Source organism: Ailuropoda melanoleuca, chromosome 5 (genome assembly GCF_002007445.2).
Source record: "Ailuropoda melanoleuca isolate Jingjing chromosome 5, ASM200744v2, whole genome shotgun sequence".
Lineage (NCBI taxonomy): Eukaryota > Metazoa > Chordata > Mammalia > Carnivora > Ursidae > Ailuropoda > Ailuropoda melanoleuca.
In genome coordinates, this window is record NC_048222.1 from 67,479,525 (window position 1) to 67,494,065 (window position 14,541).

Genomic DNA, 14,541 nt, shown 5'->3' on the forward strand with positions numbered 1-14,541 from the left:
CCCCACATGCCTCCCCTTTTAATGCTGCTTCGCCAATTCCTCTTAAGGTGGAAGTCACACCCCGGGAGAGGTCCTGCGATGTATTTTGTTTGGCCTCCAGGGTTCTTTTAAAAATGGGATTAGTTAACATCATTCAAAATGGAGGAGGGGCGCCTGGGTGGCACAGCGGTTAAGCGTCTGCCTTCGGCTCAGGGCATGATCCCGGCGTTGTGGGATCGGGCCCCACATCAGGCTCCTCTGCTATGAGCCTGCTTCTTCCTCTCCCACTCCCCCTGCTTGTGTTCCCTCTCTCGCTGGCTGTCTCTATCTCTGTCAAATAAATAAATAAAATCTTTAAAAAAAAATGGAGGAGACTGAACATAAAAATCTGAACTTTCAATATGGATTGATGCATAGGAAGATCTGGCCATACTGGGCCCATTACACCTACATGGCCACAGTAGACTGAGACGAGTGCTGGCTGCTCCATGTCAAAGCACTACTGGTTCTCAACTTCAACAGAGCTTCCCTTTAAGGGGTCTGCCTGGCCCCCTGTGAACGTTTCACTTTGCGACCTCTGGTCCAAGTGGATGCCATCTGGGCTTCTCAACCTTCAGAAGGATGGCTGGTTAGGGTCCCTGCTGGATGTATTATTTACGTCCTTGGAGATAGCTCAGAAGCAGTAGCACACCTCCTTTCTCCCCACCTCTCTCAAATCCCACCATTGATTTGATTATTACCTCCCATGAGTAGACCCACACGAGTTCCCAAGAGGGTATTCCAAAGGGGACACAGATACTATATGCAAGAGGTGATCCTTTGGTCAAATAAGCTTAAGAAATGTAAAATTAATGATGATCCACAAATCTCCTTGCTATAGAACTTCTCAGAGCCTTTGAAATTCTAAGGTAGTGAGCAACATTTTCCCAAATCTTGGGAAAGATTTTGGCCACCCAACCGTTTCTGGGGAAGCATTTTCGGCCAATAGTATTCAGCGAAACTCTGACCCAAGCAAATTCTTTTCCCACACAAAATATAATTATTTTTGCTAACAAATGTGGATTGTATAGTAAATATAGCACTTTAGATGGATATTCAAATCAAATTTAAAAAAAGAATAAGACTTTGCATGATATTTCATTTGGAATATTAATTTCTCAATTTTTGTTGGCTGTGATATGTGCAGAGAGGGCCAACACTATGGATCTTTTAAATTCAATGAAATAGTTTTGTATAATTCTCTGTAATCAAAATGGAAATAGGAGGATGCATACTTATTTCCACTTGGCTCCAAGATCCCATCTTCTGCTTTATTTTAAATTTGGTAACATTTGGAATATTTGCATAATTAATTTTGAAGCTTGATACGCGCTAGTAATAGTTAACAAGTGTCACAGTGTGCATTTCTCATAAAGGGTTTGATAAATTAATTGTAATATCGCCTCCAAACCTACTAATGGTGTATGAAACAATACCACTAATTCTTTTTTAAAAGTTGGCATTATTTCTCCCCCAAACGGCAGAGAGCTTCCTGGTAAAATAAAAGCAACAGAGAGAGGGGATAGCCTGTTTTCTTCAAACTATAAACCCTGAAAGACTGATAACTCTTTATTTCGCTTACAAATACATTAGATTTGACACCTTCCTTCCAAGTGTCAGAAACTTCAGGAAACTGAATGCTGATAATATGAACAACTTGTGCCATTAACATTGATATATGATATTTACATTTAAAAATACACCATGCTAGTTCAAGAAAGACCTATTCATTTATTCAGCAAATATTTATTAAGAGCTTTATTAAGTGCCAGGCACAGTTCTAGTCTTAGGGATACAGCAGTAAATAAAACAGACAAAAATCCCTGCCCTTGAAGAACTTTAATTCTAGTGGGGCAAATAAGAGATAGTCCAGATCGTGTTAGAAGGTGAAAAGGACTATGGAGGGACACAGAGGCAGAAAGGAAGGGAGAGCCTGTTGGGGGAGTGGTCAGGGTAAACCTCAGAAGTGACACTGCATCTGACTTTTGACACTGAACCAAGTATGTATCTAGGGAAAGTGTTTCTTGCAAGGGGGACATTCAGTGCAAAGGGCCTGAGGCAAAAATGTACCCATCTAGCTAGAGGAACAGCAAAGAGGCCAGGGTGGCTGGTGCAGAATGGGAGGAATGTGGTAGGAGATGAAGCCACGGCAATGACTGGAGGGTGCGTGCAGGGCTGTGAAGGCCAATGTCAGGACTTGGGCTTTTATTCTGGGTCAACTGGGGAACCCCTGCAAGATTTTTTAGTAGAGGATTAACATTGTCTGACTTTTATTTGGTGATCTGGATGCTATGTTGAGAAAAGACTGTAGGAGGGTAGGGGTGGGAAAAGGGAGATCAGTTAGGAAGGTACTTTAGCAGTCCTGGACAGAGATGACGGTGATTTGGACCAAGTGGTAGCAGAGAGGAGAGTGAAAAATAGTTGGACTCTGCATATATTTTTGAAGGTAGAATCAACACAATTTCCAGAAAGATCAGAAGTAAAGTGTGAGAGAAAGAAACAGAAATGATTCTAAGGATAGAGGGACAGAGTTATCATTAACTGGGGGGCGTGGGGGAATCTTCAGGGATATCTGGAATTCAGAGTTGGCATGCTGAGTTTGAGATGTCTACTATATATCCAAGTAGAGATGTTGAATAGGCAGTTAGGTAAATGGATCTGAAGTTCAGGGGAGAGGTCCGGGATGGAAACATAAAACTTTGAGTAGTATTAGTATACAGATGGCATTTAAAGTCATAAGGCTGGAAGAAAAAAAAACAAGGAAAAGGATATAGAGAAGAACCAAACACTAAGCTCTGGGACCCTCCAACATTAAGAGAACAGGTAGAAGAGGAGGGACCATGAATGGAGATTGCAAAGGAATGACCACCAAGGTTGGGAGAATATGGTGCCTTAGAAATCAAGTAAGATAACGTTTCAAGGAGCCATCAATATGGGTCTTCCCATTTGTGTTAAAAGACCTTACATTTCTGAATACAATGGACTGATTCAGCAATGGTTGTCTGACTCAAGCAGGCTAGGGCTGCCCAAATGACTTGTTCAGTGGTCTGATCCCATAACTGCCTACCAGGAGTGGACAGTCATTAATTGGATGGTAACTAATTGGACTGTAACTAACTGACCCAGACAATAATGGGGCAGAACACAAGAGACACCTTGGAGAAAAGGGAGTTGGAGAGGATGTGTTCACAGGTACCTCATAATGCTGGAGGTAGTATCCCAGATAGTCCCTGCCAGGACAATGGTACACAGGATCAAATCAGATACATGCCTCAGTGGCTTTGAAAACAAGGGAGGATGTCAAATTCTTTAGCATTACATGGGTGTGAAAGTAGAGGCCGCCAGGATGAATAAATATCAAGATGCTGGGTGACAGAGGGAAGAAAGAAACAAGTTCGTAGCTCTAGGGTATAAAGCAAGGATGACTTTCAAAACATGGCCAAAACTTGGAATTCTGGGGTAGAGGGAAAACTAAGAAAAGGAAGAAGTAAGGAATCAGAAATCCTCTTCATATGACATAAGGGGAGAGAATGAGCAAAAACAGAGAGAAAAATGGGGGTAGCTTCAAGAAGTCATGCGTGGGAGGCCTCTTTCTTCTCAGAGAAGCATGCAACAAGGTCTTGGGCTGAGAAGAAAGATGGTGGTAATGTTACAGTAATAGTTTAGGGGTTAAGTGAGTAAAATTTTGTGCAAAGAAATGTTAAATGGGTTAATGAGCAGGGATGCGGCAACATGTGCCTTGCCTCCCTCTTTTGTTAACACCAAAGTCTTAACAGCTTAATTCTGTGCTTGGGTGGTATCTTTTCCTCCAAATCTTTCCCTCCAAGCCTCACAATTTTTTATTCTGTTCTGAAGGTATGGATTTCTAAATGATTGAATCACAGGATTAGCAAGTGTTTATTACTTATAAATAAATAATAGCAGGTGCTGGAAAAGTAACATCAAGTATAATGAATCTCGAATGAAAGAATTATTAAACAACACGATTGCTAAAGGGGGGGGCAAATATATATTAAAATATCTAACGTTGATGTGGTAGGATCATAATATGGAATCTTCACTTAACATGTGTTATCACAGTCTACCAGTTAGAATAATGTATATGACTATGCAAAGATCAACTTTAAAATGTGAAAGTACGGAAAGACATATATATAGTCTTTTGGGCTTTAAAGCTGATCATATAATATGCATATATATATGCACATATGTATGTCTTTGGTAATTCAAGTGATTTAGGAAATTAATCTCAAATAAAAATGATTTAAAATGGTTAAAAAGTATGTTGTAAGTATATATTAAGACAAGCATATTTAAGATAATTGATATGATAGAATCATAACACAGAAATCCTTACTTAAAATGTCTTAGTATAGTCTACCAATTAGAAATAATATGTGTATTACTATGCAAAGATCAACGTTAAATTTTAAAAGTACCGTAAAACCATGTATCTTTGGTAATTTTAGTGATTAATGCTTTAATTAAGAGATGAGGTACATGCAGACATATGCAATAAACTGACATAATTCATCATATTGCAAAGAATAACATGATGAATGCATATGTATATTGTGAATTACACAACGCACATGCAAATCATATACTCATTATCACACAGAGGCATTATTTTTCCCACATTCAAAATGTAACAAATCTTCAAGTACTACTCAATCTACTGTATGACTATTTAGGAACAAAGTAGTTCACGCTATCTTTTGCAGAATAATAATTTAAACTGAGAAACTCAAGTTAATGGAAACACGGAGCAGACATTTTTAGTGGCTACATCTTTGTGACCTCAACTGGAAACCAGTCTCTGTACTATGCATCTGTTGTTCTACGGTGTCATTTTAAACAGAAGCCTAGGCACTGGAGATTTTAATAAGGTCCTTAAATAATCTGCCGAATTAATCTTTTTTTTTTTTTTTTTAACGTTGAACAGTGAATACATTGGTCAATGACTAGTTGCAAAAATAACAACACTGGTCCGGAAACAGTTTCTCAATGAACAAGTAATTACTTAAAAACACAACCTTCTGAGATTGATCTGTCTTTGAATGAGGCGTCCTGAAATGAAGACAATTTAAACGTGAATACATTTGGCGCTTGGAAGTAGCCAGAAAATACTGACGTGTGCAGGCTTGGTAAGAGCAGACAAGTTCCCAAAACCTTGACAGAGGTAGAACTGGCTGAAGCTAAGCTCTAAAGGACAGGCTGGGGTTATTTATACACAGCTTCTTATCACATAGTCAGGTTAACCTTCTCTAGTTTAACGCGACTCGGAGACATACTGTTAATTAGGCTTTTTGACTCAACTCAATGGGAAATAAATATGTCTTTTGCTTTGTTTTAATGTACAAGTTAAAGGGAAGGAACAGGGTGCCTCTGAAATTCTTCTACTGACTACAGAGGACTGGTGTTGTTCTAACAGGGAACAATGCATATTTGAACATGTTAATTAAGATAAACAGGGCCAAAATCAATTTTTTGGGTCATTTTGAACTTTAATGTTGGCAAAAGGACTTCTGTTACTAGCAGCAGACTACTAGATGTTCCTAATTTACAGATGAGATTGAGTCAGCATATATGAATCAGACAGAGAAGGTCTTTTAAAATTATTATATACTTCAATATGCATTATAATTCTCACTCTTAAATCAAACCTAAAGAAAAATATTTATAGGATCCACCATTGTGTGAATCAAATATAATAGCTTCATGGATGACTTTTTCTCATCTGGGATAAGAAGATAATACCCTTATTAATATATTAACATTATGAAATTTTATAACATTTTAAAGATTTCTTTAAAATGAAAAGTCTATTTTACTTTTTAATTAAATCTATTTCCCAGAAAGGTTTTTAAGGCTCTACAAAGTACCTTGCGTTTTCTTAATGCTGACAGTTCTTGAAACCACGCTTGAATGCTTTCTTTATCCTTTGTTGAACAATTGAAAGATCATATGCAAAAGACTGTGCTTTCTCTTTTTCTTGCCCTGTAATTAAGGCATTTTAATACATTTCCTCATAGTTGTTACAAGAGCAAACTATTAAGATTCATAGATCGAGACAATTTTGACTCCTGTGATTATATAAACACATACGATACAAATTTTTTCTAATCAGGGGATTTGAAAAAACAACAACAAAACTCCTTAAAATAAAATGATTAATCTCTGGAAGGTTCAGTTGAAATGGGGCTTCCTATGTTGCCTTAATAAATGTAAATGATCTATAAAAATAGAAAAATACATTTGGTTAACTATCCCTTAATTCAAATAGGGTAAATGATAAATTCATATTAAGAACACATTTTCTTCAAATCAATGTAAATTTTTAAGCATTTGAGATCTTTGGGCTTTGTTTTGTTGTTGTTGTTTAAAAAATAAAAATACTGCCTACAAGTCTAAAGATAACCAAGTAACAAACTTTTAAAATCATAGAAGAATTAAGATTTTAATTTAAATGTACATATTTTTTTTTATGAACAAAGATGCATCTAGAAAGACATACACTTAGTTTGATATTCCTTAAGTTGGGAAACTATATTTGCAAATTAAGAAAAATGCTTTCGTAAAAAATGATAAAAAACAAAGCTTAAAATATAAGAGTTATAAATGCTTTAATATTTGTTTGCCAGGAGGAATACAGAACAGAAATTATATATTTATTATGATCTTCTTTAAACAAACAAAAATTGTTCACGATACCATTTAGGAGCTATACACTTTCAGAGCACAAAGAAGTATGCTAATACTTCTGTCATATTTGAATCAACGTGCAGAATTTCTTAGCCCTTTACTATATCAGAAGAGACCAGGCTTGCTAACGGGTGTTAAAATATTGTAATTGGATTTGATCTCAGCCAATGAGATGAGTTTTTTTGAATAAACTTTGGAAATTTAAAAAAAAATCGTTTTTAGATTTACCGTGTCATCTTAAATTAAGATTGGCAGCAAGAAAATATTAGAAAATGTAGGATGTTATAATTGTAGAATACTTTTGGACAAGATTGATCTAAGAATCTCCCTGACTTTTTTGGGTTTTGCTATAAAAATTTTGGAATGTATAAAAAGAACTAACTCCCTCACTAAATATTCATCTTGCAGATCTTATATTCCCCCTTTAAATTTCTCTCTCACCTTTTGTATTTATTTTGCTGAACTTTAAAAGAAATCCCAGGCTCTTAAGTCACTCCATCCCTACATGTTTTCATATGTATCTCTTTGGGAAAAAAAAGTGGACATTTTCTTACATAACCAGAATGGCTCTGTCATGCCTAACAAAATTAACAGTCATTTCTTGGTGTTAAGAATTCATACCGATCCATATTCAACTTTCAATGACTGTCTAAAAAAAAATATTTTTTAATAGTCCATTTGATGGAATCGAGGTACAACAAGGTCAACTGCATCTGGCTATGATGTCTCAAGTTTCTCTTTCCTAGGGCAGTTTCTCTTTTTCCCATTTATTTTCATGACTTTGCCTTGTTGAAGAAACTGCTCTGACTTCTTTTTAAATTAAACCTGGGACGTCCCTGTTGAAGAAAGTATAATGCACAGCTGAGAAAGTGAAACCTGTCAAAATTTTCAAATTAATTTTTGGCTATAGGGAGGCAAAGGGGGGGAACAGTGAGACACTTAGGCCTATTTAATGATCTGAATAATTTCCAAAAAGCCATTAAACAATTCCACCCTTCATACTAGAGAGCCTGAAACTGTAATAATCCTGCCTAAAATGTGTGCTTTATAAAATTACTTTGATATATTGGCAGTTTCTACAATAGTTTTTATGTAACAGTGTTAACATATTTACGCATAAATTAAATGACATCAAATAAGCAAATAAATGTCTAGCAATTCCAACCTTACAAATACTTTTCTTAGAATGTATAAAGAAATAATTACTTTTAAATCAACCTAAGAAAGAAAGCTGGCATGTCTCTTAACTTTTGTTTTTAGCTGCCCCCTCCTTTTTTTTTTTTTAAAAGGATCATTTAAGCAGACAGGCAGGTTTTCATTAAATTTAATTTGTGTGGAGCTTAAATATTAAGTTGAGTTACTAGGACGGTAAACCAATTGATGGCTCTGTCTTTTAAAATCTAATGTTGTACTTTTTAAGGAGAGATATATAGAAAATTTAGAGGATTATAAAATGCTAATGAAAATTACAAGTGTTTGAAAAGAGAAAATGAAACTTTCATATATCTCCACAGTATTCGTGATAAACAAAAAAGTAAATTAACATATATAAGATTGACTGAGTCTTTCCTTGCAACAGCTTTAGCTAATAAAACTTCAAAAAGATCAGTGATGTACAGTTTTTGAAAATCCAAAATATGAACGACTTTAAATGGAACCATATGAAGTGAACGACAGTAAAGTGATCGTAGATAAAATTACCAAACTCAAATGAAATAAATTCAAAAGGAAAAGGATGAAGGGCAATTAAGTACCTATTTTGACAATTCTTAGTGGTCAAGTTTTTAAAAGTATGACACAGGAACCTTAACCTATCTATAGATGAGTGATAAATGAGGCATTTTGTGTCATTACAATCCCATAAATCACTTTCTTTAACTGCTGACGGCTTTTATCAGATCTAACCTTTTCAAGCTTCTATTAGAGTGCTAACATTTTCAACTTTGACACATGTGCAGTTTACAAATTCTGCAGCTGATTAACTCTGGACAGAAGCTCACTGGCATCATTGTCTTCAAGTTGGGTGAAAGCCTTAGGGTCTCAAAAACTCAGACACTTACATTACAGTACAAAAATCTCAATTAAAGTGAGGGGCTGGGCTTTAGAGTCACTAAGTGATCGTTTTCTGTTGGGAAACAAACACCAATAAGACTTCATTTTTCATGAAATAGATGACCAAGGAAATACTAAGATTAAAAAAGATACAGAAAATCCCTGGATGATAAGGGTTAATTTCTAACCAAGTACATTTTTTTATCTTAAAATTTTTTTTGGCAATCAAACGATACATGTATTTTTTCATGTTTCAAATTTTTATTTAAATTCTAGTTAGTTAACATATAGTGTAATGTTGTTTTCAGGAGTAGAATTGAGTGATTCATCACAAAAAATATTTTTCAAAAAATAATTGCTACACTTCAGTTCTGACTCAGTCAAAGAAAATCCAAGATTAATACATTCATGGGGTGAGGAATATGACTACAAATAAAACAATTTAAGTGGGGCTGTTATAATGATGAAACCATTTTAAAGTGAATTTTGTGGAGAGAGAATGAATCAAACTAAAATATATAGTTTCACTCTCCTGCAAATGTCAACGTTCTAAGTTAAGGGTTGTTTTGGATTATTTGAGAGATCAATTCATTTGAAAAAGACAAAATGAAAACTTCTCTTATTCTTCCTACCTTTAGAACAATTGTGTTGCTGTTATAAAGACAAAGCATGTAAAAGGTAATGCAATTTCTGTTTAAGCTCTTGTTAAAATACCAAATCTCCGTGGGATGCCTTTTACATGTAAGTTATAACGAAATACTTATCACCAGCGTGGAACAATCTAAACATGTATCACAAGATGAAACTTTAAAATAATCAAAATATTTGCCTGTTAATAATGGAGAAATAAATAAGGCAAATATATGTAAGTTGAAATCTTCTTTTACACTGCAGACCGGAAAGTTCAACACTCCACAGTATTTTTAATTTTAATGGTCCTAATTTCTGAGTAAAAGAGTCAAATACAACGGTCGAACTTGACCATCTGAGGGTCTGGTGATTAACACAAGATTGTGCCGGTAGATACTATGCGGATGTCAATGTGCTTACAGAAGCAGCGCATACATAAATACATTTGAGTAGATGTGATTTTCTAGAGACAAAGATATCACAGAAACTTGTTTAGAAAATAGAATTGACACACCTTGAAATAAAGCTAAAGTTTAAAAAAATACTGTCTCTGGCAATAATAGCCAGACAGAACAAATCCTGATACTGGTTGTTTGACCACCAGAAACCCACTACTTCAAATAGTATTAGTTTTGATAAGAACTACTGGCCATCAAGCCTAAATAATAAAACCTACAGAGACAGACTAATGGCACTAAAGTAAGAATGTTCACAGACAGCCTCCTGCGGCAGATTGCCTCTTGTTGATAAATGACAAATCTTAGAAAAATAGTGGGGGAAGGACAACTTTTCTAGCACCCAAACCCACATAGTCTCATAATGTCACCATCTAAGGCCTATCCATGACAAATTAAAAACTTCTTTATTTCACTAATAATGTTACTCATCACAGGAGCTGGGCAGTTACACTTTGACAATTCAGATGTAAATCCTGGGTTGCCTATGAGTATTCATGACAAAGGCATATTTATCATTTAAAACAAAAGGACATGACTTCTTGGTGTTCATATCAAAGACCAGTGATGGATGAGGCCATGCTAATCAAAAGACAGACTAGAAAGAACACAGATGTTTGCTACTTTGATTAAGAAAAGACTATTCCCTCCCCTAAACTTCCCCAATATGGCTATTTCAAATAGCTTTAAATATATAATTTTAAATAGATACTTAAGAGTTTAAAATTTCCAGTTGTAGCTTCTACAATAAAATATGCTTTTCCCCCAACCTCAAATTACAGAAGCAAAATTCTTGAAACCAAAAAAAGATCAAACTACCAGACAGGAATAATTCCTCAGACGTAAGCCGTAGAGGGATTTCCACAATTGGTTTTATCCTTCTCAATTATTATTTTCAATCCAGGAAATGAAGAGAAAGACAGTCTATCATTCCAAACTTTTATAAATAGCACAACCGTGAGCTGAAATCAATGTGAGGAACTGAAAGGAGAGCAAGCTGAAGACATTTTTGACATATTTGTTTCTGACCATTATGTCTCTGTTGTTTCAAATGCTCTTCAAAGTTGAAAAGCATGTAAAAATAGCCGATGTCCATATTTTAAGGTTTATTTAAAACATTAAACACAATTAATTCTGGTGATTTTAGCATGTATCGCCATTTTGGATGAGGCAGATCAAAAGTAAGTGTGTCATTAAAAAAAAAAAGATATTTAGAGCTGGAGCTATTGATAGCACTTCTTCCCATCCCACTGATGAAGAGCTACCATCAGGACTGGCTAATAGAAATCCAATTTACAAGGCCCTGCTCATTTGCGTGCCTTTCAAGATGCACAGGATTGGTAAACCTTCACACTTACAAACAAATGTCTGCTCTTCCAGGGCAGGACGATTTTAATGTGGTTCCAGGGAAGTCATCACAGCTAGATCACCTTGAAGATGTGGATAGTAGGGGCAGAGGGGAGGGGAAAGCCTATCTGGTAATGTCTCCTGCCAATTGTCCTTGCCTGCTTTTCAATCCCAGGGGAGCACACTTGTTGATAAGCTTTTCACAGAGAGTATAGGACAAAAAACACAACACAACACAATATAAAGCCGTACTGGGGGAAGGAACTACTTATGCACTAAGAGAATACTGGAGTAGTTCGGGGCCACCAGCTGAAATGCTAGGTAGGCAGAAGTTTCCCCTCCTGGTAGGATCATCTTCCTCTCAAAATGATCTTCCACATCAAAATCATATGGTCACTCTGTGCCACCTACATCACCTGTGCTTCTTTGTCTGGAAATCCTGTGCCACATTAAATGTGCCACTGGTGTTAGGCCAGCAAGGACATTCATTCCACTTTACACAACTGAGCTGTGACCATATGTTCACCAGGGTTGACTTTTCACCAGCTGTAGTGACTATTACATGCCCTACTTGTACTAGGGATGTCCACCTTTTTAAGTATATACCTACTTCTCACAGAGGGAATTAAGGGTTGACTATTTCAGAGAGCCTAACACTCAATATACTAAGAGGTATTTATAGAATAACAAAAATCTTTCACCTTTTGGCCCTTTTATGAAAAATTTACTGAATGCCTAATATATTTAATATTCAGTAGCATGTGAGAATAATTTTTATGCAACTCTGATAGTTAGAAAGATAGATAACTCAATTATTAGATCATCTATCAAAATATTCAGATGTATAAGAGGCTACTAAAAAGATTGATGACTGAGAAAGTCCACTGATTCTCTAGCCATCATATTCATGCATTTGGCCAGACAACATTTTTCGCTGCCTTCACAAGCAAGCTTCATTACCCATCACTCCACTGAAAAGAGTTTATTATGAGGCTGCCATCTTGGCAAGACTATTATTTAGATGATAAATGCTGAGGGGAAAAAAAGTGTGTCTACTTTTTTTTTTTTAAGAAAAAAGATGAGCTTTTCTGACAGATAAAACAAACAGCATCTACATTTCTAATTAACTTAAATTTGGCAGATACAAATATAGGTCAGTTAAAGCTATGATGTTATCTTCTGTCTGAATTTTACCCTTAATTTGCAAAATGTAAATTAACTAATTAGAAGAAAAACAGCATGATTAGTGACAAAATGCTTCAGCTGGGTCTTTGCTTCCTGACATTTATGATCAACTATAATGAATTATTGCTTTTTAAAATAATTGATAGAATATATATATTTTTTCTTACCACAATGCAAGAAATTTTACTAAGAATTTATAAAAGAAGGCCAGGAACCTGGCAAAACAACACAACTTTGTAGTGTACTTTCTGGGGAAAAGATGCATATAGAATGCCATCATATTAGAAACAACTGGGTTAATTTATGCCTGTGTATGTACCTCACGGTGAATTTGGAGGAAAGAAGTGTGTAGAGATTAAGTCACTAATAAGCCCAGTAAAAAGACTGTCAAAACTTAACCCTTTCGCTGTCATCTCAAATGGATTTGCTGTGTACTCAAGCAATTAGTGAGAGTGGTGCGTGTGTGCACATGTGCACATGTGTGCACCTGCATGCCGGACTGGGGGGTTAAAATGTTACTCGGAGAATGGCTAGAAAAGAGAAAAGGATTTGGCTACTTGCGTTTCAGCAGGAAAACCTGTCATTGTTAAGTAGAATTAATCTATGTAATAGTTAAGGAAAAAGAGGTTTTCAACTATTCCGATGTAGATAAAAGACTCCACAATGAGAAGTACATCTGCAATGTCAGACATAAGTGTCAATGAAAAATTACATAAAATCCTGAAAGGTCGGGCCTGTGGAGGGGGCCAGGCTTTGGAGTATGGAGTGTGTGTGTGACCAGGCCCTGGGCAGGCAGAGCAGGATCCGGGCTGTCAGTCCTCATAGCACACAAACTTAGAGGTCTAATCTGAATAAGGAATACCAGGAAATTGGAGCTGAAGCCTCTGGGATCCTAGAAAGGAGCTAAATGTGCTTTGTCAGTACTGGGCATTGGTTTCCAGTGACATGACAACATCTGAAAGGGAAGAGAAAACAGAGAAACAATTCAAACAAAGACGTATGGTGATGTCCAGGGTGCTACTGGAGAGTTCAGGTACTATGCAAAATAGGTGAATAGTGAAACAACTAAGTACTGAAAAAATTCAGTCCTAATTTTAGGTTATGTCACTAAATATTTACCTTGGACAAGCGTACCTTAATTTCATTTAGCAGACAGTTATCACATCTGGAAACCATTTGACTAAAACACTGGAATACTCCTTTTTCTCCAACATTATGACAAATACATAAAATCATCCACAATTTGCAGAGTGCAGTTTAAATGCTAGGAGAATATTGTCACACTTATTTTATATTTACTAGTTGTGGAGATAGCAGAAAACCTTTCTAAATAGCTACTCTTGATGAAAAGCATTTAGCTTACTATTTTATATTTTGGAAATTCATTAATGGTAAACATTTTTTCTCTCCATCCTCATCCCCACACTGCTGTAATAGGGCATTAAGAAATAATATGGGTTACTAGTCAAAGCTCCACTTCACAGTAGATAAATCTAACACAGAACATATTCGTACACGACAGAAAATTCTCTTGACAGCTCTCTGGCCTCCACCTAACCCTTCAACCTCTTAACACATTATATCACCTATGAGGCGACTACTTCAAAAGCTACCTAAGATTTACTTTCGTGTAAATTAATTTTGCACTTTGGAGGTAATCCTCAAACATTCGAACTCCAATAAATTGTTTCTATCACAAAGATAAAGACTGTAAAACATATTATAGCATAGAGACCTCCTCATTTGTTTCATTTTTCTGTTTCAAGGATTAACAATCTCCACTCACATGTATCATTCTGAAAAGTGAATTTAATTTCTTTTGATTAAAAGCATTAATAGCTCCCACTAAGATTTTGGCTTGATGGTCACTGAGAAAAGGGACTAGAGAAACTTAAAAAGCAATCATTTATGTTCATTTGGTGTTCATCTGTAAAGGAGGAGAAAGGCAGAAAGAGCAAGGCAGTGTCAGGTACCCAACCGAACTTGGGTCCCTCAGTACTTCAGGAAGGTCAGATCCTTTCAGGGTTGTACTGGCGTGTCAAAATACGTCAACAAACATCACACCGTGGGAAGGAGAATGACCTTTCGGTTCTTTACATTTGGGCTGCCGATGGAGCTTTGGACGGGCGGTATGCATGAATGGTTTTCC

General features: G+C 36.0%; 1 protein-coding gene across 5 annotated transcripts in view; it reads right to left on the reverse strand.

Annotated features, from left to right (window-relative positions):
- CDIN1 (CDAN1 interacting nuclease 1) overlaps window positions 1-14,541 on the reverse strand; it is a 206,956-nt gene that overhangs the window by 67,457 nt on the left and 124,958 nt on the right. Inside the window, exon 11 of one of the 5 annotated variants that reach the window (XM_034661196.1) lies at window positions 4,241-7,559. The exons of 3 other annotated variants lie outside the window; for them this stretch is intronic. In XM_034661196.1, coding sequence (XP_034517087.1) covers window positions 7,538-7,559 — 22 coding nt within the window. In that variant the 3' untranslated portion in view covers window positions 4,241-7,537. One more of the 5 variants, XM_034661194.1, reaches the window with a different exon arrangement.